This window comes from Tamandua tetradactyla, chromosome 3, assembly GCF_023851605.1.
Source record: "Tamandua tetradactyla isolate mTamTet1 chromosome 3, mTamTet1.pri, whole genome shotgun sequence".
NCBI lineage: Eukaryota > Metazoa > Chordata > Mammalia > Pilosa > Myrmecophagidae > Tamandua > Tamandua tetradactyla.
This window is the reverse complement of record NC_135329.1, coordinates 177,264,033-177,290,831: the sequence shown is the minus strand read 5'-3', so window position 1 is coordinate 177,290,831 and position 26,799 is coordinate 177,264,033. Positions and strand designations below refer to the sequence as shown.

Sequence of the window (26,799 nt, the reverse complement as noted above, 5' to 3'; positions counted from 1 at the left end):
CTCCACTATATATTCATTGATTGACAGATAATGTCAGTTCACTTTTTAATAACTTACATTGGGATAATACTCCATAACAAGCAAATACTCCATGCGTCCGTCTGCAGTGACTCTCTCATCCCCAACTATAAAGCGAGCAATGTTGTCATGTTCCATCAAAGGCACTCTGTAAATGTTCTTCTCGTTGATAAAATTCTGACGGTTTGCAAAGGAAAACACTTTCACAGCCACTGGACGCTCATCTAATGAACCTTTATATACTGCTCCATATCGACCCCGGCCAATCAGCTGTAAATTTTTAAAGCAGGGTATTAATTCATATAACAATTACAACAATTGAGCTTAAAAATTATAATGTATGAACCCACATGGTATGCCACAGCCTTCTATTGCTTACAGTTTAAATTACTCCATTATCAAGAAACCCATAAAATCCACTTCTGGTATGACTGAGGAGGCTCCAGCAAACCCAGTCCTACTACAGATAATAATTACAGATTCTGAACAAAATGAAGAAAAAAAAAGATTCAAAGGCACTGGAGAATGAACAAAAAGCAGACTAATTTTGAGGGGAGCTAAACTGTAAAAGAAGGGAATGGCTTGGAGAGAGTCACCCCGTTTTATGGCTTTTAGCTTGAGGGCAGCTTTTAATCAGCATTGTGTGGAGAGCTAAAATTTAAGAGAAAATCCATAGTCTTCCTAGCCTAAGGAACAAGATGACAAAATTCAGGGCAAGGACAGCTCCTAGAAAGTGAGGGGAGAATCCCAGAAAGGAGGGAATCAAAGAAGGGGAAATCCAATGAATACATGAGACAGTCTCTAGTTAAAGACAAAATAACAACTGAATTTGAGCTTCTGCCCAAGAGATAAGTTTGCAATTTTGTGTCCAAAGAAGTTAACTGCCTACTAACACAAACAAAAATTAACATACTGAGGAACATAATAGAATTCAGGGTCTCCACAACATAATATTCACAATGTTCCTGATACATTCCAACATAACTCAGGACACTAAGAACAAGCAAAATCTAACCCATTCTCTTTATTTTTGGCTTCTGGGGATTCCTCTCACTTTTTAATTGAAACTAGTTAGGGATTTACCAGAATTCATTTAAGGATGTTTGTTACATTTGATTCATTATTTCTAGGTTAGTTAAAATTTAACATACTGACACATCTCTTTAGAAATGTGTTGTATACAACCTTTAGAGACATGGCACTGATACACACTTAAATCAGCAATGTTTGGGAATGTTTCTTTTATTCAATCCTGATAAAATCCTGTTGTTTTAATTAGTATTTATACCAATCTACTAAATCAGATATCTCATTGTACATTATTTGCTACACTTAATTCTTTTGTGACTTGGAAGCTCATTTCTTTTGTCTGTCTTTAAAGGCTTATCTTGATTTATACCAGCTGTTTATTATTTTCTTATGTATGAAAATATTTTTTCACATTTGGCTTTTAAAAAAATTTTATATTAGGGCGGGCCGCGGTGGCTCAGCGGGCAAGAGTGCTTGCCTGCCATGCCGGAGGACCTCGGTTCGATTCCCGGCCTCAGCCCATGTAAAAAACAAACAAACAAGCAAAATATAATAAAACAAGAAAATGTTTAAAGATGTTTCCCTTTCTTCCTCCCTTCCTTCCTTCCATCCTTCCTTCCTTCTCTGTCTTTCCTTCCCTTCCTCCCTCTCAAAAAAAAAAAAAAAAAAAAAATTTTATATTAATAAAACCAATCAACGTACAACACAAACATTCTTTTTTTCTGTTTTGCTTATCTTTATTTGAAAGTTCTTATTAAAATAAGCATTTATTACCAGTTTTTTTCTTTCTTTCTTTCTTTTTTTTTTTTTGCATGGGCAGGCACTGGGAAATGAACCCGGGTCTCTGGCAGGGCAGGCAAGAACTCTGCCACTGAGCCACCATTGCCCGCCCCCCTAAGCATCATCCCCCATTATTTATTTTTTAGTCCATATGTTTTACTCGTCTGTTGGTAAGGTAGATAAAAGGAGCATCAGACACAAGGTTTTCATAATCACAGTCACACTGTGAAAGCTATATCATTATACAATCATCTACAAGAAACATGGCTACTGGAACACAGCTCTACATTTTCAGGCAGTTCCCTCCAGCCTCTCCATTACATCTTGACTAACAAGGTGATATCTATTTAATGCGTAAGAATAACCTCCAGGATAACCTCTCGAATCTGTATGGAATCTCTCAGCCATTGACACTCTATTTTGTCTCATTTCACTCTTCCCCCTTTTGGTAGAGAAGGTTTTCTCAATTCCTTGATGCTGAGTCTCAGCTCATTCTACGATTTCTGTCCCACGTTGCCAGAAAGGTCCACACCCCTGGGAGTCATGTCCCATGTAGACATGGAGAGGGTAGTGAGTGCTTGTTAACACGAACATTCTTAAAGTATGAACATTTCATACTTGGTGTGCAATCAATGGCTCACAATATCATCACATAGTTGCATATTCATCACCATGATCATTTCTCAGAACACTTACATCACTCCACAAAAAAGAAATAAAAAGAAAAAAGAAAAAATAATACATACCATACCCCTTACTCCTCCTTCTCATTGACCACTAGTATTTCCCTCTACCCGATTTATTTTAACATTTGTTCCCTCTATTATTTATTTATTTTTAACCCGTATTTTTTACTCATCTGTCCATACCATAGATAAAAGGAGCATCAGAACAAGGTTCTCACAATCACACAGTCATTTTGCAAAAGCTGTATCACTATACAATCATCTTAAAGAAACATGGCTACTGAAACACAGCTTTACAGTTTCAGGCACTTCCCTCTAGCCTCTCTAATACATCTTAAACGAAATAGGGGTTATCTATATACTGTGTAAGAATAACCTGAGGATAACCTCTCAACTGTATTTGAAATCTCTTAGCCACTGAAACTTTATTTTGTCTCATTTCTCTCATCCCCCTTTCAGCTGAGAAGGTTTTCTCAATCCCTCGATACTGAGTCCCAGCTCACTCTGGGATTTCTGTCCCACGTTGCCAGGAAGGTATATACCCCTGGGAGTCATGTCCCATGTAGAGAGGGGGAGGGCGGTGACTTGGCTTGCTGTGTTGGCTGAGAGATAGGTCACATCTGAGCAACAAAAGAGGTTCTCTGGGGGTGACTCTTAGGCTTAGCCTACCCTTTGCAGGGATAAGTTTCATATGAACAAACACCAGGATTGAGGGTTTAGCCTATTGATCTTGTTGTCCTCACTGCTTGAGAGAATATCAGACCTTCTACAAATGGGGAAGTTGAATTTTCTTACCGATTTTCTCAGAACCAATGTCTGGTTTTGTTGACTTTCTTGATTATTTTCATGTTCTCAATTTCATTTATTTCTGCTCTAATCTTCATTATTTCTTTCCTTTTGCTTGCTTTGGGATTAGTTTGCTGTTCTTTTCCTAGTTCTTTCAAGTGAACAGGATTTTTACTCCTTCTTTTCTGATACAGGCATTTAGGGTAATAAATTTCCCTCTTAGCTCTGTCTGTGCTGCATCCCATAAATTTTGATATGCTGTGTTTTCATTTTCATTTGCCTTGAGATATTTACTGATTTCCTTCGTAACTTCTTCCTTGACCCACTGGTTGTTTAAGAGTGTGTTGTTGAGCCTCCACACATTTGTGAATTTTCTGGCATTCTGCTTATTATTGATTTCCAACTTCATTCCTTCACAATCTGAGAAAGTGTTTTGCATGATTTCAATATTTTCAAATTTATTGAGACTTCAGTTGTGATCCAGCGTATGGTCTATCCTTGAGAATGATTCATAAGCACTTGAGAAAAAGATGTATCCTGCTGTTGTGGGGTATAATGTTCTATAAATGTCTGTTAAGTCTAGTTAGTTTATTGTATTATTTAAATTCTCTGTTTCTTTATTGATTCTCTATCTAGATGTTCTGTCCATTGATGAGAGTGGAGAATTGAAGTCTCCAACTATTATGGTAGATGTGTCTATTTCTCTTTTCAGTGTTTGCCTCATGTATTTTGGAACACTCTGGCTCGGTGCATAAATATTTATGCTTGTTATGTCTTCTTGTTGAATTGTTCCTTTATTTAATACATGGTGTCCTTCTTTGTCTTTTAATTGTTTTACATTTGAAGTCTAATTTTTTGGATATTAGTATAGCTACTCCGGCTCTTTTCTGATTGTTATTTGCATAAAATATCTTTTCCCAAACTTTCACTTTCAACCTATATTTATTCTTGGGTCGAAAATGTGTCTCCTATGGACAGTATATAGATAGGTCCTGCTTTTTAATCCATTTTGCCAGTCTACGTCTTTTGTTAGGGAATTTAATCCATTAACATTTAGTGCTATTACTGTACGGGCAATACTTTCTTCCATCATTTTGCCTTTTGGATTTTATATGTCACAACTAATTTTTCTTCTTTTTATACCCTTACTGATAGTCTTTATTCCTACACTCTTCTCCACACCTCTCTCTCCTGTCTTTTCCTATCTGTCTCTAGTGCTCCCTTTAGTATTTCTTGGAGAGATGGTCTCTTGGTCACAAATTCTCTCCGTGATTTTTTTGTCTGAAAATGCTTTAATTTTCCCCCTCATTTTTGAAGAACAATTTTACTGGATATAGAATTCTTGGTTGGCAGTTTTTCTCTTTTAGTATCTTAAATATATCATACCACTGTCTTCTCATCTGTTGAGAAAGACATGCAGTCTTACTGAGCTTCCCTTGTATGTGATGGATTACTTTTCTCTTGCTGCTTCCAAAATTCTCTTTGATATCTGACATTCTGACAAGTAAGTGTCTTGGAGTACATCTATTTGGATCTGTTCTGTTTGGGATACACCGCACTTCTTGGATCTGTAATTTTAAGTCTTTCATGAGAGTTGGGAACTTTTCAGTGATCATTTTCTCCATTAGTTTTTCTCCTCCTTTTCCCTTCTCTTCTCCTTCTGACACCCACAACACATATATATCTGCACCTCATGTTGTCATTCAATTTCCCGAGTCCCTGGTCAAATTTTTCCATTCTTTTCCCTATATTTTATTTTGCTTGTTGGATTTCAGATGTCTCATCTTCCAATTCACTAATCCTATCTTCTGCCTCTTGAAATCTGACATTGTAGGTTTCCATTGTCTTTTTCTGCTCTTCTACTGTGCCTGTCATTCCCATAAGTTCTGTGATTTGTTTTTTCAGACTTTTGATTTCTTCTTTTTGTTCATCCCATGACTTCTTTATATCCTCCCCCAATTCATTGATTTGATTTTTGATGAGGTTTTCCATGTCTGTTTGAACATTCTGTATTAATTGTTCCAACTCCTGGGTGCCATTTGAATTTTTGGTTTGTTCCTTTGACTGGGCCATACCTTCAATATTCCTAGTATGAGTCATTACTTTTTGCTGGCATCTAGGCATTTAATTACCTTAATTAGTTTATTCTGGAGATTATTTTCACTTTTTTTACCTAGGATTTTCTTGCTGGATGACTTTGCCGTCTATTTGTTTTTTGACTTTCATTTCAGCTAATTCTAGACCCCTAGTTTAGGTTTTGTTTAACAGATCAGAATTTTCCAGTTCTTGTTTTCTTGTTTCTTGCCCTGCCTGTATGGTACCTTTTTTCACCCCTTAGGAGGGTCTACTTTGGTATTATAGATGCCAGTCATTACCCCAGACCTATCAGGAGGAAAGTGTCACCTGTGTCAGTTTTCCCTGAGGGTGAAAACCAGCAGGCTGAAAGACTTTTCTATGAAGCCTCTAGACTCTGTGCTTTTTCTATCATGCCCAGTATGTGGCGCTTTGTCTGCCTGTGAGTCCCACCAGCATAAGGTGATGTGGTACCTTTAATTTCAGTCAACTCTCCCTGCTGGGGATGTGGGTGAGACAGAGGAGAGATTGTAGGTTGGTTTTAATCGCTTCAGTTTCCCAGACCCTTGCATCTGAATTCCTTGAGGGAGGAATTCCACCTAAAGTGGGCCCCACCCCTCTCCTGAGGAAGGCACAGCCTCCAGATGAACTCTCAGACAAGTTTAATTCCGTCCTTGCCTGGGACAGTTGGAGCCTGAGAAGTCTTGGAGTTGTATCCAAAGAGTAGTCAAGCCATAGAAACACAGCCACAAAAAAAGAAAAGGAAAAAATAAAAACTCCTTTTCAGATCAGGACCCCAGTTCTTCGGGTTTGTCAATCAAGAACTTAAGGTAGTATATTGCTCTGTGTATCTCCAGGTCCTATGTGCCCCCTCCTTTCTTTCAGGGCCCAGATCCTTCCAATTATTTTGTGCTGTCTGATCCAAAAAAACCCTGTTTTTGGTTTTTTTTTTTTTTTCTGTCAGCCTTGCCCCATCTGTGCCGGGGCAAAAACCATCAACCTCAGCTTTTAATCAGGGTTTAGTTGAACAGGGGTCCTATTTTCAGTAGTTAGAATTTGTTAATTAATTCCACCGGTTTGAGCCTGGTTGCTCAGCCCCCTGCTGCTAGTAAAGTCTCTTTTCTTTTCCCCTCTGGGAACCAGCCTGTGCGCCAACCACTGCAGGTTGGGGGCCTCACGGTTCTTGGTGGGATCACAGCTGGTCTAGCTTGTTCAGACTGGTGTACGTTGTGTGTCCAGTCACTGATGTGGCCCCAGCAGTTGTTCTGTACTGTTTCTGGTTATTTTCTAATTGCTCTGGAGTACAAAGTAAATCCCACACCTCAATTAGCTGCCATCTTGGCTCCTTCTCCATATTTAGCTTTCAACTTTATATATTTTTCCCATAAAAAAAGGCTTTAAAAATGTTTTATATAGTCAAATCTATTATATCTATTAGCTAAGGATATGATTTGGGGATCACAGTTATAAAGTTCTTCCTAATAAAGACAATAAAAATACTCACTATGATGAGGACTTTTTAAATTGTTTCTGAGATCCTAACAAATTAAAAATAACTTCTATAGAATATGCAATATTCATATGTACCTATAAAATATGTAACATATACATAGCCAAGGAATATTTTACATCTACTATGATTTCTTGTCTCGCACACACATCTCAAAATTTAACATGTGCATTTTCTTCCATACTGTTTCAAGTTATTCAAAAGTTGCTTCCTCATAGAGACCTTTTCTAACAATTCTTTCTATAACAACCCCTTCCTATCACTTTCTTATCTCCTTACCACTTTATTTTTCTTCATAGTACTTTCTAGTATTCAAATTGATTTTATACATTCATTTGTTTACCTGTTTATAGAATCGCCTCTACTGGATTGTAAGCCCCAAAAGCGCTATCTGTATTGTTCATCTATGTTCCCAGGGCCTAGAATAGGACTTGATAGAAAATCGACATTCAGTAAATGCTGTTTGAATGAATGAGTGAATTAGCTAGTGAATGAGGTCACTGTCTTAGGTGTATTATGAGAGAAAAAAACATAGTTCATAATAAACTAGTAGCCTTACCTCCAACAGTTTCAGATTATCTAGATCAAGAGAGGGCTCTGAGGCTGCTGCCTCCATCATGTTCATACTGTGAAGACCTTGTTTATGGTCTCCTGTAGGAAGAGGAATCAGAAGTTTCTTAAAATGAAGATCTTTATTACTCATTTGTTATATTACAATTTAGAATTGTAATATATAGAAGAGTTGGCAGCAAAATTTATCCTTAATGTTAATGGAAATCAAACTATTTATTAGATTAAGAATCATCTACAAATGAAGATAAATGATGAATAGCTTAAATAACTTAAAAGCTGAATTCTGTAAAATGGTTCCAGCAATAGACCTAGAAGTTTAAAATTCTAAGAAATAATGTAAGAGCTTCAAAGATTATTTTTAAAGATATTCAAATGAATGAATAGGTTCTGATTTCTTAAAATACCTATCAGACCTAAAGTTTATTACAACTGACTGGACATGTGATGATGTTGAAAAATTACTGTTATTTTCTTAAGATGTAAAAATTGAATTGTGGTTATATATATTTTTAAGTCTTTATATTTGAGAGAAAAAGTGTTTCTAGATACATAATATCTATGATTTGCTTCAAAATAATCCAGCAGCATGGAAAGGAAGAGTGAGTGGGAAATATAGATGAAACAATATTGTTCATATGTGATAACTGCTGAAGCTGAGTAGTAGGTATTTTGTGTATGTTTGAATTTTTGTAAAAATTGAAAAAAATGGTTTTTTAGAGAGAAGGATGGAGCTACTATAGCACAGAAATTTTAAAAAGGAAAAAATAAACATGCTAAATAAACAATAGGACAAAAAGTGATATTTTTACCTGTCAGCATCCTGTATCCGAAGCATAAGGCAACTATCAAAACAGCTAATACAGAAACTGATGCCAAAGCAATGATTATTGTCTCATCTCGGTTAAATGAATGAGGTGGACCTGAAAAAAAAAATAGTCTACTTTTTTTTTTTGTATTTTGTTAAACACTGATAGACTGCCCTTCAGAAAAGCTGTATCAATATATAGTTGAATCAGCAAGGTTTTTGCATTAAAGGAAATGAAAGAAACATTAATAGTAGCCTTACCTCCAACAGTTTCGGATTATCTAGATCAAGAGAGGGCTCTGATGCTGCTGCCTCCATCAATTTGTGATCATTTGTGATCATTGCAAATAGTATATATTTTAAATCATACAAATTATCCTATACATATCGGGGATATCGAAATACCTATTTTAATAATTAGCATTTGGGGACACTAATTATTGAAACATCATGTATATTAAGAAACAGCATAGGCAGAAGAGTATAATGCTTACTCCTATCTGGGTTGAAATGCTGGCTCTACACTACTTGCTCAGTGGCCTTGTGCAAATTACTTGACTTTTCTGAGCTTCATTTCTTTGTCTATAAAAATAATACTCCCTATCTCACAAATGTGCTATGAGGCTTAAATCGGAAAATATCTGTAAAGTTTGCGGTAGTGTCTGTTAACATGGCTCTTATGCAATATATGATAGTTACGTTTAACAAAATGGATAGTATTATTAATGAAAAAAGATTGGTTTTTCATTAAATATGAAAAGTTAACTATTTAAATCCAGTTAAATATGAATGTGACTTGAATCTCATTCTTCCACTTACTATAATACCTTGGAAAAATTTCCTCACCTCTCTGAGCCAAATTTTTCAAAATGGGAACACATATTAAATTGCAAGGCTATTATGACCACGTAAATTATTTTATGTGTTAATTTCATTTTGTGAGTCAGATCATGTCTAGAGCAATGCCCTTTAGAATGATGTCCATAAACTAAAGCACATCCAGGACAGTGACAGCATAAGAACTCTGAAATGTGATGCACAGAAAGTATTGAAGAGAAAACTTGGGAGGGTAAGATAGCAGTCCTCATGTGGAAAAATGGACTTATTTTGAACAGCTGGAGACAATAACCAGATCTAATTAACATGTTCAAGGACAGCAGTCTTCAGCTCAGTATACAGAAGAACTAACTGCTTACAAAGAGAGCCGTCTAAAATGGAATGAGTTAACATATAAAGTAATTGTTGATTATTTTTTTTGTGGAATGAATTCAGGCAGTATTTGGTAATAGTGACCAGATGCAGAGCCTGACAACTGCTAATCCTTATATAATCATTGTTTACATTCACTCAAAATAAGCATACCTATTTTAAAGCCTTTATACTTGGAACATCGTAATTGTGTGTTGATTTAAACTAGACGTCTATATAGCAAAGAATCCCTCTGAAGGACATTTCTGCTCTACATAAGTGGCTTTGCCTCAAATTAGGCACAATTGCATATTAAAAAGTAAAAAACAATATATCTATATAAATACACTTGTACATATACACTTGTTTACAAATAAACACTGTAATACAATTTTTTTTGGTATGCTGTATAGTGGGAATCACATTTCATTCTTTTTACATGTGACTATCCTATTATTACAGCACCATTTCTTGATTTTTTTGGGGGGTGGGAGGGAGTACATGGGCTGGGAATTGAAGCCAGGTCTCCCACATGGACTCCTTTGGAAAAACTCCCCACTCCGTAATATACATTTAATTGGCAGGAAATTTGTTGATTATTAATGGATTTTATTATACTAATAATAGTATCTACTTTTAAACTTTAAGGGTAAATTATAGGAAGAAAAGCTGCATATAAAAACTCATTTTACCAAAAGAGCAGGCCATGGTGGTCAGCAGACAGAGTTTTCGCCTGCCACACCGGAAACCCAGTTCAATTCCTGGTGCCTGCCCATGCAAAAAAGGAAAAAAAAAAAAAGAAAAGAAAAGAAACATCTTAGGAGGGCCACTGTGGCTCAGCAGGTGTAGTTCTCATCTGCCATGCTGGAGACCCAGGTTTGATTACCAGTGCCTGCCCATGTAAAACAAAACAAAAAAATCTCTTACCAAAATAAGATACTGTTCCATGCAAAATAGGATGGTTATAATAAATAAACAGAAAATAACAAGTGTTGACAAGGGTATTGAGAAATCAGAACTCTTGTATATTGCTGGTAAGAATGCAAAATGGTACAGCAACAGTGAAAAACAGTTTGGCAGTTCCTCATAAGCTTAGATTTATCAAATGACCCAGAAACTCCACTTCTAGATATACAGTATCAAAAAACCAAAAGCAGGTGTTCAAGCAAAAATTTGTACATAAAAGTTCATAGCACAACCTGGCAGCTGGATCCTCATGAAATTGTGGAAAGACTCCAAACTCCAACTGGACTGGGAAGGATGTTGACAACAGAAATGGTCATCTGGATGGCAGAGAAGTCTGGGCTCACTACACCCAAGTGAAAGGACAAATACCTAAGCTGGACAATAAGTACCCAACAACACAGTCTGATTCCTGAGAAATAACTGCAACTTCGGACCCTTTAAAACCACATTAAAGAGACAATGGTTGGGAGGGTAAAAGGGACTTCGGATTTAGAGTTTGGATTCTGTACTTTAATCTAACATAGTTAATAGTGACCCTGGCCAAAGAAAAGTTTTACCCAAGGAAGACAGATGAGGGATCTGGGGCCCAATTTAAAAATGAGAATAATTATACTGCTCATAATATTCCAAATTGGGGACACAAAAAGCCCTGTCAAATGGATAATGAATGTAACTGAAGGTTTAAAGCCCCAAACTGTACAGTTTGATGAAAGGTAAACTCAGCAAAGTTATCAAGATGGAGGTGTAACAAAAGAGTTTAGGCAAAGGCTTTATTTCAGGGAAAAACAAAACTACCTCTGCAGCATTTCAAGCGAAAGAGAAAAACAGTTGCCCCGAGGTGGCGGGGGTGGTGGTGAGAGGGTTTTTACTGATTAGGGTTAAGGAGTTAGGGGGCAAGGTTTAGGCAAGCCCCTATTAGCTAGTTTTCAGAAATAGGGGGCTAAGTTTGGAGTTGGCAGCTTTCCATCGGTAAAGTTGAAAATTTAAACATTGCCTTAGGCATGCAGGGTTATAAATGCTGGAGGGCATATAATAAATAGGAGGAGTTTACACAAGAATGCATTTGCTGGAGAGTGGAGGCTGAATAATGAGAAGTTACTGCAAGGAAGCAGCTGATGGAGGGTAGAGATGCTGGGCTGAGGCAGTCTGGGGTAAAAGAGGTTTTCTGAAATATTTGCCAGGGGTAGGTTACAGCCTGGAGGGAAGGAGTCCTGTCCTCCAGGACTAACATTTGATGCCTAGCAAAAAGCAGATTGCGGAGACTTAACAAATCAATGGCAACTGTGGGAAAAACAAATACTTGTGTCCAGAACCAGTACGGGGGTGTTACAGTCAAGTCTCTCCTTGTCCCTGCTGGGATGGTATATGATGGACTGTTCAATTTCAAGGATGAACTGTGGACATGGAATTAACTTCACAGACCTGAAGGTAGTGTAAGCTGGTGGTGATAACCATCAAGAAAGCAGACAAACATCCAGCAGGGGATGGCAACCTAGATGCAGTAATAGTTGATAGAATATATAGGATGGGGGCAGACCTCACTGGAAAAGACCCTTTAGGAAGGTTCAGGATACCAGTCCTGTCCCCAACACCAATAACACCCTCTCTAGTTAACTCTTCTATAGCCCCAATACAGAATAATCCCAAAGCTGTTAGGGTGGACAGAACAGAAAATCTGGAGCAAATCATAAGGGTATGGAGAGGGTGCAGAAATACAAATGCCTGGGTGGATTGGATCAAATATACAGTCCAGAGTTCAAACAAAAGCAACTGTTATGCTTGCACAACAGGGTGACCCACTATTCTTGCCATGCCCTTTCCAATGGGTATGGAGGAACATGATAAGGAATTCAAGGGCTTAGTACTTCTTTTTCAGAATACTACTCCTGGTGACAATGACAGTATGTTGTCCTCTCTTTTCCCTCCAGTCAGGGGTGGAAAAGTCAAGGCCATACCGGCTTCTTGCCTCAATTCAGAAAACCCCTCTGCCTGTCCCTCTAGATAGGAAGAAGATCCCAAGACCTTGGGATCATGGTCTTGTATACCCAAGCACGGGATGTGACTGAGGATAGTACTGGCAGTTTCTCCAGTTTAATCACACCTTTGGTGGTATTGTGGAAAGGGCATCCTCTGACCAGTTTTACCCAAGAAATGGAAAGGAACCTGTGCTTTGGTCCAATTGGCCATTCCATTCACTTTGACATTTAGAAAGGAGGAGGACCGAGTTTATATAGGGGTGTTAAGGGAAATTCCAGGTGAGTTAAAGGCTAGAAATTAAGTAGCTGTAGGATTTAAGTCATCCTTAATTCTGGTGGATCACCATTAACAAAAATGTGGATTGGCTAAATCAGATCAGTTACACCAAGGATGCAGTTGAGTGAAGAGGAGAAGAACTGGATGCTACCAGCTGAGTGACTGGAGAATAGGATGACCCTAGACATGATGTGAGCCAAAAAATGGAGGCGTTAGCATTATGGTCAGGGATAGCTGTTATACATTTATTTATTCCCAGTAATACAGTCCCAAATGGAACTATCACCAAAGCTTTTCAAGGTCTGAGGGCCTTATCTGAAGAACTGGTGACAAATTTGCAAGGAAATAAACAGACTGAAAGGGATAGGATAGGAAAAGATGTTCCATGCAAAACAAAGCAGGGGTAGCTATACTAATATCAGACAAAATAGACTTTAAATCTAAAGACATTATAAGAGACAAAGAAGGACGCTATATAGTAATAAAAAGGACAAATTACCAAGAAGAAATAACAATCAAATGTTTATGCTTCCAATCAAGGAGTTCCAAAGTACATGAGACAAACACTGGCAAAGGAGTGTTTGAAAGGAGCAATAGACGTTTCAATAACAATAGCAGGAGACTTCAATACACCACTCTCCTCTATACACAGAACAACCAGAGGCTGAATAAAGAAATAGATAATTTAAACAATCTGATAAATGAATTAGACCTAATGGACATATATAGAACACAAAACACTAGGATATATATTTTTCTCTAGTTCTCGTGGAACATTCTCCAGGATAGATTATATGCCGGGGCACAAATAGGTCTTTATAAATTTAAAAACGCTGAATTATTCAAAGCACTTTCTCTGATCACAAACGAATGAAGCTGGAAATCAATAACCACCAAAGAATGGTAACTTTCGCAGATGTATGGAGATTAAATAATACACTCGTAAACAACATGTGGGTCAAAGAAGAAGTTGCTAAAGAAATCAGTAGCTATCTACAGACAAATGAAAACGAGAATATAACATATCAGAACTTATGGGATGTGGCAAAGACTGCGCTGAAAGGGAAATTTATTGCCCTAAATACCTATATTAAAAAAGAAGAGAGAGCAAAACTCAAGGACTTAACTGATAGAGGAACTTGAGAAAGAACAGTAGACTAACTCCAAAGCAAACAGAAGAAGAGAAATAATAAAGATTAAAGCAGAGTTAAATGAATGCGAGAACGAAAGAATCAATAAAACCAAAAGTTGGTTCTTTGAGAAATCAATAAAATCGATGGACCACTAGCAAAACTGACAAAGAAAGTAAGATAAAGCATGCAAATAAACAAAATCAGAAATGAGAGGCATTTCTGAAGACATTAAAAAAAAAACATGAGGATACTATGAACAACTATATGCCAACAAGCTAGACAATTTGGAAGAAATGGACAAATTCCTGAAAAAACACATGAGCAAGCTACACTGATTCAAGAAGAAACAGAAGATCTCAACAAACCAATCACAAATAAAGAGTGTCAATCGGTCATCAAAAATATTCCTACAAAGAAAAGCTCAGGGCCAGATGGCTTCACAGACGGAATTTTATCAAATATTCCAAAAAGAACACAGCTCCAGCTCAAACTTTTCCAAAAAACTGAAGAAATAAGAACACTATCTAACTCATTTTAAATAAGCTAACATCACTTTAGTACCAAAACTGGGTAAAGATGCTGTAAGAAAGGAAAACAATAGGCTGATCTTCCTAATGAATACAGATGCAAAAATTCTCAACAAAATACTAGCAAATGAAATCCAACAACACAATAAAAGAATTATACACCACGACCAAGTGGGGTTTATACCAGGAATGCAAGGATGGTTCAACACGAGAAAATCAATTAATGTAATACAACACATTAACAAAATGAAAGGGAAAAATCACATGATCACCTTGACTGATGCTGAAAAAAAGCATTCAACAAACTTCAACACCTTTTTTTTTTTTTTAATAAAAAAACTTCAAAAGGCAGGAATCAAAGGTAACTTCCACAATATGATAAAGAGCATATGTGAAAAACCCACAGTCAGTATTGTACTCAATGGTGAGAGACTGAAAGCTTTCTCTCTAAGTTAAGGAACAAAACAAGGATGCCTTCTCTTAGGTCTATAATTCCACATTGTTCTAGAAGTTCTAGCTAGAGCAATCAGGCAGGACAAAGAACTAAAAAGCATCCAAATTGGAAAGGAAGAAGTAAAACTTTCATTATTTGCAGATGACATGATACCATGCTTGGAAAATCTTGAGACGTCTACAATAAAGTTACTTGAGCTAATAAACAAATTCAGTAAGGTGGCAGGATATAAAATTAATGTGCAAAAATCAGCAACATTTCTATACACAAGCAATGACCTAACCGAGGAATCAGTTAAGGAAAAAATTCCATTCAAAATAGCAACTAAAAGAATCAAGTACCTAGGAATGAACTTAATTAGGGACATAAAGGACTTTTTTACACAGAAAACTATGTAATACTGCTAAAAAAAATCAAAGAAGATCTAAACAGGTGAAAAGACATTCCCTGCTCATGGATAAGAAGGTTAAATGTAGTTAGGTTGTCAGTTCTACCCAAATTGATCTACAGATTCAACGCAGTACCAATCAAAATTCCAACAATCTACTTTGAATACTTGGAAAAACTAGTTACCAAATTCATCTAGAAGGGAAAGAGACCCCAAATAGCTAAAAGCATCCTATAAAAGAAGAACAAAGTGGGTGAATTAACACTTCCTGATTTTAAAACTTATTATAAAGCCACAGTGGTCAAAACAACATGGTACCGGCACAAAGACAGAACAGAATCTGGCAAAATGGAATCAGATTGAGAGCACAGAAACAGACTATCAAATCTATGGTCAACTGATCTTTGACAAGGCCCCCAAATCCACTGAACTGGGACAAAATAGTCTTTTCAATAAATGGGCATGGGAGAACTGGATATCAATAGCCAAAAGAATGAAAGAGAACCCTTACCTTACACCTCATACAAAAATTAATTCAAACTGGATCAAACACCTAAATATAAGAACCAGTACCATAATGCTCCTAGAAGAAAATGTATGGAAACATCTTCAAGATCTAGTAATAGGAGGTAGCTTCCTAAACTTTATATCCAAAGCACAAACAGCAAAAGAAAAAATAGATAAATGGGTACTACCAAACCAAATGTTTTTGTACCTCAAAAGCCTTTGTTAAAGTGGTGAAGAGGCAGCCAAGTCAATGGGAGAAAATATTTGGAAATTACACATTGAATAAAGGTTTTATATCCTGTATACATAATGGAATCATACAACTCAACAACAAAAGAACAAACAACCCAATTATAAAATGGGCTAAAGTTATGAATAGGCATTTTTCTGAAGAGCAAATACACATGGCTCAAAAGCGAATGAAGAGATGCTCATTTTCATTAGCTATAAGGGAAATGAAGATCAAAACTACAATGAGATATCACCTCACACCTATAAGAATGACTCCTATTAAACAAACAAGAAAATACAAATGTTAGAGAGAATGTGGAGAAATTGAGACACTTATGCAAGGCTGGTGGGAATTTTAGTACAGCCACTATGGAAGACAGCTTGGCCATTCCTTAGGAAAGTAAATATCGAGTTGCCCTATGACTTGGCAATAGCACTACTCGATGTATAGCCAGAAGAGCTGAAAGCAGTGACACAAACAGACATTTGCACATCAATGTTCACACCAGCATTATTCACAATCACCAAAAGATGGAAACAACCCAGGTGCCCATCAACAGATGATTGGATTGAGAGATGTGGCATATGCATACATTGGAGTATTATGCAGCTGTAAGACAAACTGACATCCTGCAGCACATGACAAGATGGATAAATCTTAAAGACAAAATGCTGAGTGAAATAAGGATAGATACTGTATGACTCCACTCTTATGACCATGGTGAAGGTAAAATCAGAGCCTTATAATACAGAATAGAGGGGACCTAGAGATACATAAAAGCTAGAGATGGGTGAATAGTTAGCCAATGAAGTTGAACTTAAATGTAGGGGAATAGAGAGAAGTGAAACAGCTCACTAGTGGGTCTATAAGTAATATCACCACATTGAAGGTGAACATGATTTAAAGGGGTTGTACAGACCCATGTGTCTCCCCAATTAACACTACAAATAAAAGTAATTTCTTGTATAAACTACTGCAAAGGTATGAATCCTGTACAAAGAGTGCATAATTTCGGGGTATAAGGGGAAAACTGCTATTGCATGCTATGGGCTATGTTTAACAGGAAAACATCAACCAGTACTACAGCAATACCGGGGTAAATAATGGAGGGAAGACAAGAGTTTATGGTCTAGATTTTCTATTTGTTGAGGGTGTGTTTATTGGTTATTTTTCTCTTGGGAATAATGAAATTATCTAAAAGTAAAAGTACTGATGGACTGTTGACTTTGGCCATTACATATGATGCCCAATGAACAGAGGTGGCTGAAGGATGCACGACTGAAAAGTAGATTGGCGAACAATGGTGTGTACATATGATCGAATTACTGGGCTGCTACAAAAAGGAACGAAGCTGTGAGGCATGCAACATTGTGAATGAACCTGTGGGGACATTTGGTGAGGCAAAATAAGTCAGAAACAAAAGAGCAAATATAGTACAGTCTCATAAGAAAACAGGGGCCTGGATTGTAAGCTCTTATAGCAGTCACATTTAGTTCGAAACAGTAATTGTTATTTCTGGATTTTGAGAAGCTGTTTTAAGTATGTATAACCTGGTATTTAGAGATAAGAATGAAGCTGATCAGGTCAGGATTAAAGTAATTCAGAACACAGAGTAAAGAGGACAATTGCCTATATTTTAGAACTTCATCTGCTCTATGAGACCAAAGGAAGAAAGGTTTATTTTGTCCAGAACCTGAAGTTTCTCCAGCACATAATCTAACTCAACCTGTCTGGATAGATCATTTAAACAATCCAAACACAGGGAGCCCAGAAAAAGAATGAGGGCCTTTAATCCTATATAACTTAATGAAATGCCTGCATACATCCGAGAATATATTCAGCAGATAATCAAAAAGTATTGGCAAAGTCCCTGAGGGATGGGAAAAAAAAAAGGGACTACTAAATTTTACCACCGGGGAGAACCCTGCCACTGCGTCAAACATTTAGGGACACCCAAATCAATAGGCCAAACCCTTGATCTTGAAGCTTGTTCTTATAAAGCTTATGTATGTAGCAGAGAAGACTAGTCTACCTTTAAGTATGCCAAAGAGTTGTTTCCAGAGGACCTCTTTTCTTGCTCGGATGTGGCCTCTTTCTCTCTAAGCCCAACTCTGCAATTTAAATCACTGCCTTCCTCCTGATGTGGGACCAATATCCAGGGGTTAAAGTCTCCCTAGTGACATGGGAGATGCCTCCTAGGTATAATCCTGGCCCTGGCAAAGTGGAATTCACAGTGCCATCCTGACCAAATGGGGGAAAAGAAATGTAACAAATAAGGTATCAGTGGCTGAGAAAGTTCAATTAGAGTCGAGAGGTTACTCTGGAGGTCACTCTTATGCAACCTTTAGCTAGACATTTCTACCTATCATAGCCTGCCAAATCCCAAACAAAACCATTCCAGCCAATCCTGAAGAACAACTAGGGGGTTATATAAGATTCTATAGAGTCATATTAGACTCTATAATATAGTCACATTAGTCTATTAGAGTCACATTCCAGAAATCTACAACTTCCTGATGGGTCCTTGGACCAGATAACTCCTGAAATGCAGAGGGGCCAGCCTCTCCAAAACATCAACTAGTTCCATCCCCATTCCATATGATCGACAGCCCCTTTCAACATGAAAAAGTTAGAATGGGCATAGCCTAAAACCCCCTAAGGAGTGGGACACCGATCTATAGATAGATAATCCTACCTATAGAAAAGGTAGGGTTTAACAAATGAGTATGACTTCTGAATCATTATATTGCTATTTCTTTTAGTCTCCAGTATCCTAGAGCAGCTAGAAGTAAAAACCTAAAATTGTGGAATTGTAACCCATACCAAACTCTGAAATCTGTTCTACAACTAATTGTGTGATGTGCTTTAAAATTTATTGCCTTTTTGTATTTACGTTATTTTTCACAAAAAAGGAAAAAAACAAATTGTTATGATAAATGCACAGCTATATGATGATATTGTGAACTACTGATTATACACTTTGGATGATTACATGGCATGTGAGCACCATGTAATCTCTATTATGTGCCTACTGATCTTCCCAAATTACTAATGACTTTCAGATATGTTTTCCAGATTCATTATCATGGAAGCTGCCCTTCAATCAGATTGAATGAAATATATTACTAAAAATTCCAGAATAGAATGGCAAATTAATTAAAAGGTAATGGGTGTTAATAACCAGAACTTTTTGTCATCACATAGTTGTATATTCATCACCATGATCATTCCTTAGAACATTTGCATCAATTCAGAAATAAAAAGGAAAAAACTCAAACATACCACACCACTACCCCTCCTTCTCGCTGACTGCTAGTATTTCCATCTACCCAATATATTTTAGCCTTTGTTTTCCCTATTTTTTCTATACCCCTTACCACTCCCTTTCATTGATCACTAGCATTTCAATCTAAATTTATTTTAACATTTGCTCTCCCTATTATTTATTTTTAATCCATATATTTTACTTATCTGTTCATACCATAGATAAGAGGAACATCAGACACAAGGTTTTCACAACAATACAGTCACACTGTGAAAGCTGTATCATTATACAATAATCTCCAAGAAACATGGCTACTGGAACATAGCGCTACAATTTCAGGTACTTCCCTCCAGCCTCTCCAATATACCTTAACTAAAAAGGTGATATCTATATAATGTGTAAGAATAATCTTCAGGATAACCTCTCGACTCTGAAATCTCTCAGCCATTGACATTTAATTTTTTCTCATTTCGCTCTTTCCCCTTGTGGTTGAGAAGATTTTCTCATTCCTTTGATGCTGGGTCCCAGCTCATTCTAGGAATTCTGTCCCACGTTGCCAGGAAGATTTACAACCCTGGGAGTCATGTCCCATGTAGAGAAGTGGAGGGCAGTGAGTTGGCTTGTCATGTTGGCTGAGAAAGGCCACATCTGACCAACAAAAGATGCTTTCTGGGGGTGACTCTTAGGCCCAATTTTAAGTAGGCTTAGCCTATCCTTTGTGGGGCTAAGTTTCATATGAACAAACCCCAAGATTGAGGGCTCGGCCTATTGCTTTGGTTGTCCCCACTGCTAGTGACAATATCAGGCCTTCTCCAAATGGGGAAGTTAAGTTTTTCCCCTTTCTCGCCATTGCCCCAAGCTGACTTTGCAAATACTTCTTTATTCACTGTTCAAATCATTCTAGGATTTATCGGGGCATCACTCTGGACAAACCTACAGAATCTCATGTCCTATTCAAGGTTCTATGTACTTGTGGTGTTCAATTAAGCTGTCCACGTTATATTAGGAAATGCACTAGTCAAAATATAAATTTTGTACCAAATAAACATGTTTTGCTTTAGTTTCACACATAAGTTAAAGTTTTAAAATAAAAATTGCCATCTATTTTCAACACCCCGCAATATTGACATTGCTTTGTTCTTCCTCACGCAAAAACATTTTAAATTTGTACATTTAGTCACTATCATTGTACACTCTAGGCATTCCTAGATTATACCATCTCAGACTTTATCATCTATCTTTCCCTTCTGATTTCATTTGTGCCCCCAGCTCTTCTAGCTCTATCATTCTCACATTCAGCTTCTTTCACTGTACTAAAATTACTGTATTACAGTTAGGTAGTATTGTGCTATCCATTGCTGAATTTTACAATCAGTCCTATTGCACAATCTGTATCCCTTCAGTTCCAATTACCCAATATTTGCCCTATTTCTACCTCCTGATGGTCTCTATTCTTACATGAAATTCTCCAAGTTCATTCACTAATGTTAGTTCATATCAGTGAGATCATACAGTATTTGTCCTTTTGTTTCTGGCTTATCTCACGCAGTCTAATGTCCTCAAGGTCCATCCATGTTGCTATATACTTTATAGCTTTATTCTGTCTTACAGCTGTATAATATTCCATCATATGTATATGCCACAGCTTGTTTAGACACTCATCTGTGAATGGACATTTAGCTGTTTCCATCTCTTGGCAATTGTAAATAATGCTGCTATAAACATTGGAATCAGCAGAAATTTTATGAAAGTAAGGATACATACAATTAAAGCGAATTTCATCTAGTTAGCATTGAAAAAAACATGTTTAAATTTTATTGCTAGGGTGGTACAATGGTGGCTCAGTGGCAGAATTCTTGCCTGCCATGCCGCTGACCTGGGTTCAATTTCCAGAGCCTGCCCATGCCAAACAAACAAATAAACAAACAAAAAGTTTATTGTTGCTGTTAACAGACCAAATATACTTAATTTTTCACATAGTGAGCCTACTCTTTCACTGAAATAATATGTAACATAAAATCAAACAAAGCTTTACTATTTCCAAATTAGAAAGTCTGGTTATTTAAATGAGCTTTTTATTTTCTTGTGTAATTCAAACAAATTTGAGTCAATAGAAAAGATTCCCTAGGTCTTGCGTAAAAAAGGAATTAAAGTTAAATATTAATGTGTCACTCCCCATATTCTAAGTCCCAGGGACAACCTAGCTTTGTGCTTTCTTGAGGCTAGGTCAGTGGGGTATTAAGCTGCTATTGGAGGCTTAGGAAAAATAGCGATTGTTTTTATTTTTACTTTTATCTTCTGTAATTTCTATTTTGTGCTTATTTTAGAAGTATATAGTAATAAAATATCACTTTACAGAATTTATAAGTAATAAAACAAAAAAAATAATGTGCAATTATGGATAAAACTGTCTTTGCAAACAACTTGAGATAGCCAATGTTATAATTCCCCAAAGAAACTGGACTACATTACCATTTGGAAAAGTGGGTTTTAAAGTCAACCAGGAGTTAGAAGGCATAAGACATTTAGTTTTACTTAGGAAAATCAAGTTCTTAATTCTAAATTCTGTGGACATTAAAAAAGTTACAGATTATCAACTACAGAAGACAAATTCTCTATCCTGAAGAACTAATCACTATATATTAAAAAAGCATAGAATGTTTAACACGAATGCAAACTATTAACGATTTTACATTGAGATTTCACTTTTTATGGCTTGCTAAAGTCTGAAGAGAAGGCATAACTGAGGAAACCCTCTAGGTAATCTAAGCCCTCACTGATTACAAACCAGTGGCCACCTGTGGCTAGAAAAGGGGCAGAAAAGTTGAGAGATATCTTCCCCCAAATGCCACAGTAAAGGGCTTACTGAAAGCTGAGGGAAAGGCAGAACTGAAAGAATAGGTACTCAGATCTTAGCCCTGCTAAAGGGAGATTAACCTGTCCACAAATCATTCAAAATCTATGGTGAACTGAATCAAACTAAAGCAACAAGGAAGCCCAAGTACAGTTCAACTACATACTACATTCATTCAGTCCCCTATTCTAGTGCAAGAAAATTCTAGAGAGGAAACGGTGCAGAGGAAATACTAAAAGAGGCAATCCACAAGATTCTTCCAAAACTGATGACAAATATCAACCCACAGATCCAAGAAGATCATAAAATCCCAAACAAGACAACTGCAATGAAAATTTATCTATGTATATCACAGATAAATTGCTGGGAAAAAAACAGTATTTTTTTTCAACCTATACATAGCATTTTAAACAAAATTGGAATTACTTTCTCCAATTTTGTATTCTGGTTCTTTTTATGCAGCAGTGTCCTATGATACGAAGAACTCTTTAAAAACCCAACTTAAAATTTTTATATTTTTTCACCTTTACATGTAGCTTGTGAACATCTTTCTACTTATTGAGTAGATCAAATCTTCTATCAGTTTTTTTTTTACTGTGTTTTCTATCAATTACTAGAGAGGTGTATTAAAATGTTCCATAACAGTTTTTGACTATTCTTTTAGTCCCATCAATTTTGGGTTCTTATATTTTAAGGCTGGAAATTGTTCTGTCTTTCTTTCAAATAGAATATTTGTCATCATGAAGTGACCCTCTGTTTCCTCTGATAATATTTTATGCCTTGGGCAGGCCACGGTGGCTCAGCAGGTAAGAGTGCTTGCCTGCCATGCCTGAGGACCCAGGTTCGATTCCTGGTGCTTGCCCATGTTAAAAAAATAAAATAAAAAAATTTATGCCTTAACAATGATCTGAATTGCTGTTAATATAGCTAATTGTGTATTTTTCCAATTCATTTAATAATAACCTTTCTATAGTCCTATGATTTAGATGTATCTTTTATAAACAAACTAAACTGTAGTTGAATTGTTAGTGTATGTTTAATTCAGTCCAAACAATCTTTGCCTTTTAACTGGAACATTCAATCCATTTACATTTAATATAAATAATGACACCTCCGTGTTTCCATCTATCTTATTTTAGGCTATTTGCCCTTGCCCTACCTTCTTATTTTTCTCTCCTATCAAGTTCTTTTGGAATGATTATTTTTTTTAATCATTTACTATTTTTTTCTCTTGTAGAAGTTTTACTCTGTTCTTTTAATGGTTTACTCCAGAAATTTAGACCACATATTACACAAAAGAACATTCTATGATTTAATTTGATAAAGTTCAAAAACTGAAAAACTAAATGACAGTAAATTCTTTGGACATATATAACAAGATAGAAAAACTACAAAGAGAGCAAAGGATAATCAGAAGATTCAGAAGAATGGTTATCCTTTAGGGGGAAATACGAGTGGTGATTAGGAAGAGATTAAGAAGAGACACTCGGGGATCTTCAGGGATGTTCTATTTCTTGACTTGTTTGATGACATTTTATTTAAACTGCCTATGTTTTATATGCTATAATTTATTATTTATTATAAAATGCTTATGCACAGAGAAAAGACTAGAAATAAATGCACTAAAATTGTGACAATTTTAGTTTGAAAGTATTATGCACACCAGAAAAGCCATGTTTTAATCCTAATCCAATGTTATGAGGCAGCCTTTTTTTTAATCCCTATTCAATAAGGCAGGTAGGAATCTTTTGATCAGATTATCTCAATGGAGATGAGACATGCCCAATTGTAGGTTTTAAGTTTTGATTAGATGAAGATGTGACTCCACCCATTCCATTAAGGTGGGTCTTAATTAGTTTACTGGAATCATTTAAAGGAGAAAACATTTTGGAGAGTCAGAAATGATTGAGCCTAGAGCAACGACAGAAGCCTCAGAGCTGACAGAAACTTCACAGGCGAGCTCACAGAGATGTGGACACATGGAGAATGGAGACACAGATGTTTGGAGATTCTTGGAGCCAGCAGACATCACCATGAGATGTTAAGCAAGTAGAACCTGGAGAGAGCCAAGGGAAGCCAAGAGATAAAAGTCAGCCCCAGAGAAGCAAAGTAAGAATCTTCACACAGAGACTGAAAGCAATGGAGCCCGGGCGTTGGCCACTAGCAGATGCAAACCACGTGACTTCCCAGTTGACAGGGGTGTTCCATACGTATCAGCCTCCCTTGAGTGAAGGTAATTTCTTGTTGGTGCCTTAATTTGCTTTCACTCCCTTGGAACTGTAAACTTGTAACTTATTAAATTCTCCTTTGTAAAAGCTGTTCTAGTTCTGGTATATTACATTCTGGCAGCTTGCAAACAAACACAAAAATGTTAATAAAGAATTTGGGTGATTTTCATATACGTATTTTCCAAATTCTCTGTACCAAACATGCATTACCTCTATTCTAAACAAAAGAAAATTCAACAACTATCATTTTTTAAAAACTACTTTCTGCCCTCTAGGAGATGACAATGTACTACCAATTTTTATGTATGAGCTGTGCCCTTCAGTAGCTGGGTACAAAATGTTAATGTTTTGCTATCAATAAGGAATTAGCTTCCAACATCTTACTTTTGGGCTCTAACCTGTTCTGAAGTTTTGAGAGTTTAGAAATTCTGGAATCTGAAACAAAATTAACTGTAAGAAAAAAAACTCTACTTAAAATCTCTGCCAATTAAAAGGCATAATAAATTGATGATCACTTTCAACCTAAACATAAACATAAAACAGTCATCTAATTTCATAAGCAGTTTATATTGTCACCTTTGAGTTACAGCTTTTATTAAATAGCAAGAGACATTTGCTCAATGGATGAGCTATTATCCTCTATCCTTTCTTACTGCTCTTTCCCTACTTTCAAATACGAAAAGGTTAGTCAAAAACTGGATGATCAAATTCTTTCTTTAGAAAGAACTAAGGAAGTAAACAAGGGGAGGAGGTAGAACCACACTTAAAAGATACAGTTAAATTGTTTTGCATAGATGCAGACTTTTGGAAAACCACAAAGGCAGACAGATAAAACTGGTATTGAATTTTAGGTCTTGGATAAGTCTTTTTGAGCAGGGGTTGATCATGAAGCCAACAAGAAAAGTACAAACAACATGTTCTAAGGAATAAATGCAGTTATAAATCATTCATGAAACCAAGAAAACTGGAAACAGATTTTGTAAGGAATAAAGATAGTTGTAAATCAAAGAATGTTCCTCACATGTATCCCTGTTCAAACAGCAGCTTGTTCTACATATGTAGAAGACTTTGTTAATGACATTTCCAAATTATAAAGCTCTGAATAGCATCAGAAACATACACTAAGGTATGATTTCTCCTGCGAAAGATCCATATTTTATACAACAAAATTAATAAACGACACTATTTTAAAAATAAACAATGGGATCAAACTCTTTATGGATGGCATCCATAAAAAAACAGGGGCCAGAGTTTAATATGGACTGATGGAAAAGTTTTGGCAGTGGGACAGTAGCACACACTGTGAACATAATTAACAGCATGAATTATATATTTGAATGTGGTTAAAAGAGGAAATTTTAATTTGTAGATATGTTACTAGAATAAAAATTTAAAAACAAAACCTAAAAAAACATAGGACTGTACAACCAGTGTAATGTAAACAATGGAACAAACTTAATACTACAGTTATAAAAATGTTCTTTCATGACTGAACAAAATAAATCAATGTAAGCTTTAACAGGGTAGTATATGGGAACTCTTTGCTATGCATGATTTTTCTGTAAAGCTACAGTTTCTGTGATAAGGAAAAATGGTTTAAAAAAAAAAAAGGACCAACAATATCAATAAAAAGCCAACCTATTCTGCAGTGGAATTCAATAGATTTTGTAGTTATTATATGCTCTTCTACTAATAAGAAGGAAATTGCTGAAATAGCTGAGAATAGATCAGAATAGCTATTATCAGTCTTCAGAATGGTAGATGAGCCATAGAAAAAATTAGGAGATAACAGGCTTCATAAGAGCATAAGTACATAAGTATTGGTTTTATTTGGCATAAGAGGAAAGACAGCCTTGAGTGGTATTTTCTCCTGTATATGGGATGTGTAGCTAAACTGAGAAAAACTACTGGGATAGAAACGTGAAATATTACATTCTACATATGACATATGGCCTAGTCAAAGACATTCTTAAGTAGGAAACTAGTTGCAGAGTCAAATATCAATTATTTAAACCAATGGTGAGAACACACACACACACATACACATACACACATACACAAAAGAAAACCAATGGCGAGGAGCTGACAATTAAAACCTTTGACCAATCTTTGAAACTGAACATAGTAAATTAGGTCTCTGCCCTCAATCTGAATCAACATTTTAGCTGGGTAGGGAAAAACTTGTGCATCAGGAAAAGCTGGATGTGTGGATACAGCAGCTGCACTGATTTCTGAAACCTGTAGATTACATAACTGCATTAACCAATTCATGTAAATACAGAATTTCTCTAACAAATATACTCTATTTTATCATTGAATATTTTTTTTTCTCATTGAATATTTTAAAGATATTGTTCTAGTCTACCAAAGCTGCCAGAATGCAACACACCGGATGGATTGGCTTTCAATAAAAGGGGATTTATTTAGTTAAAAATGTATAGTACTTCAGAGGAAAGGCAGCTAAATTTCAACTGAGGTTCTTTCTTACACGGGAAAGCACAGAGCGATCTCTGCTGGTCTTCTTTCCAGGCCTCTGTTTTCCAA

General features: G+C 36.3%; 1 protein-coding gene across 2 annotated transcripts in view; it reads right to left on the bottom strand.

Moving 5' to 3' along the window:
• Positions 1 to 26,799, bottom strand: part of BMPR2 (bone morphogenetic protein receptor type 2) — a 250,850-nt gene that overhangs the window by 62,495 nt on the left and 161,556 nt on the right. For both annotated transcript variants that reach the window (XM_077154739.1, XM_077154737.1), the window contains exons 4-6: positions 8,265 to 8,375; positions 7,442 to 7,533; positions 58 to 288 (exon numbers count right to left, since the gene is read on the bottom strand). In XM_077154739.1, coding sequence (XP_077010854.1) covers positions 58 to 288; positions 7,442 to 7,533; positions 8,265 to 8,375 — 434 coding nt within the window. The remainder of the gene's footprint in view (positions 1 to 57; positions 289 to 7,441; positions 7,534 to 8,264; positions 8,376 to 26,799) is intronic.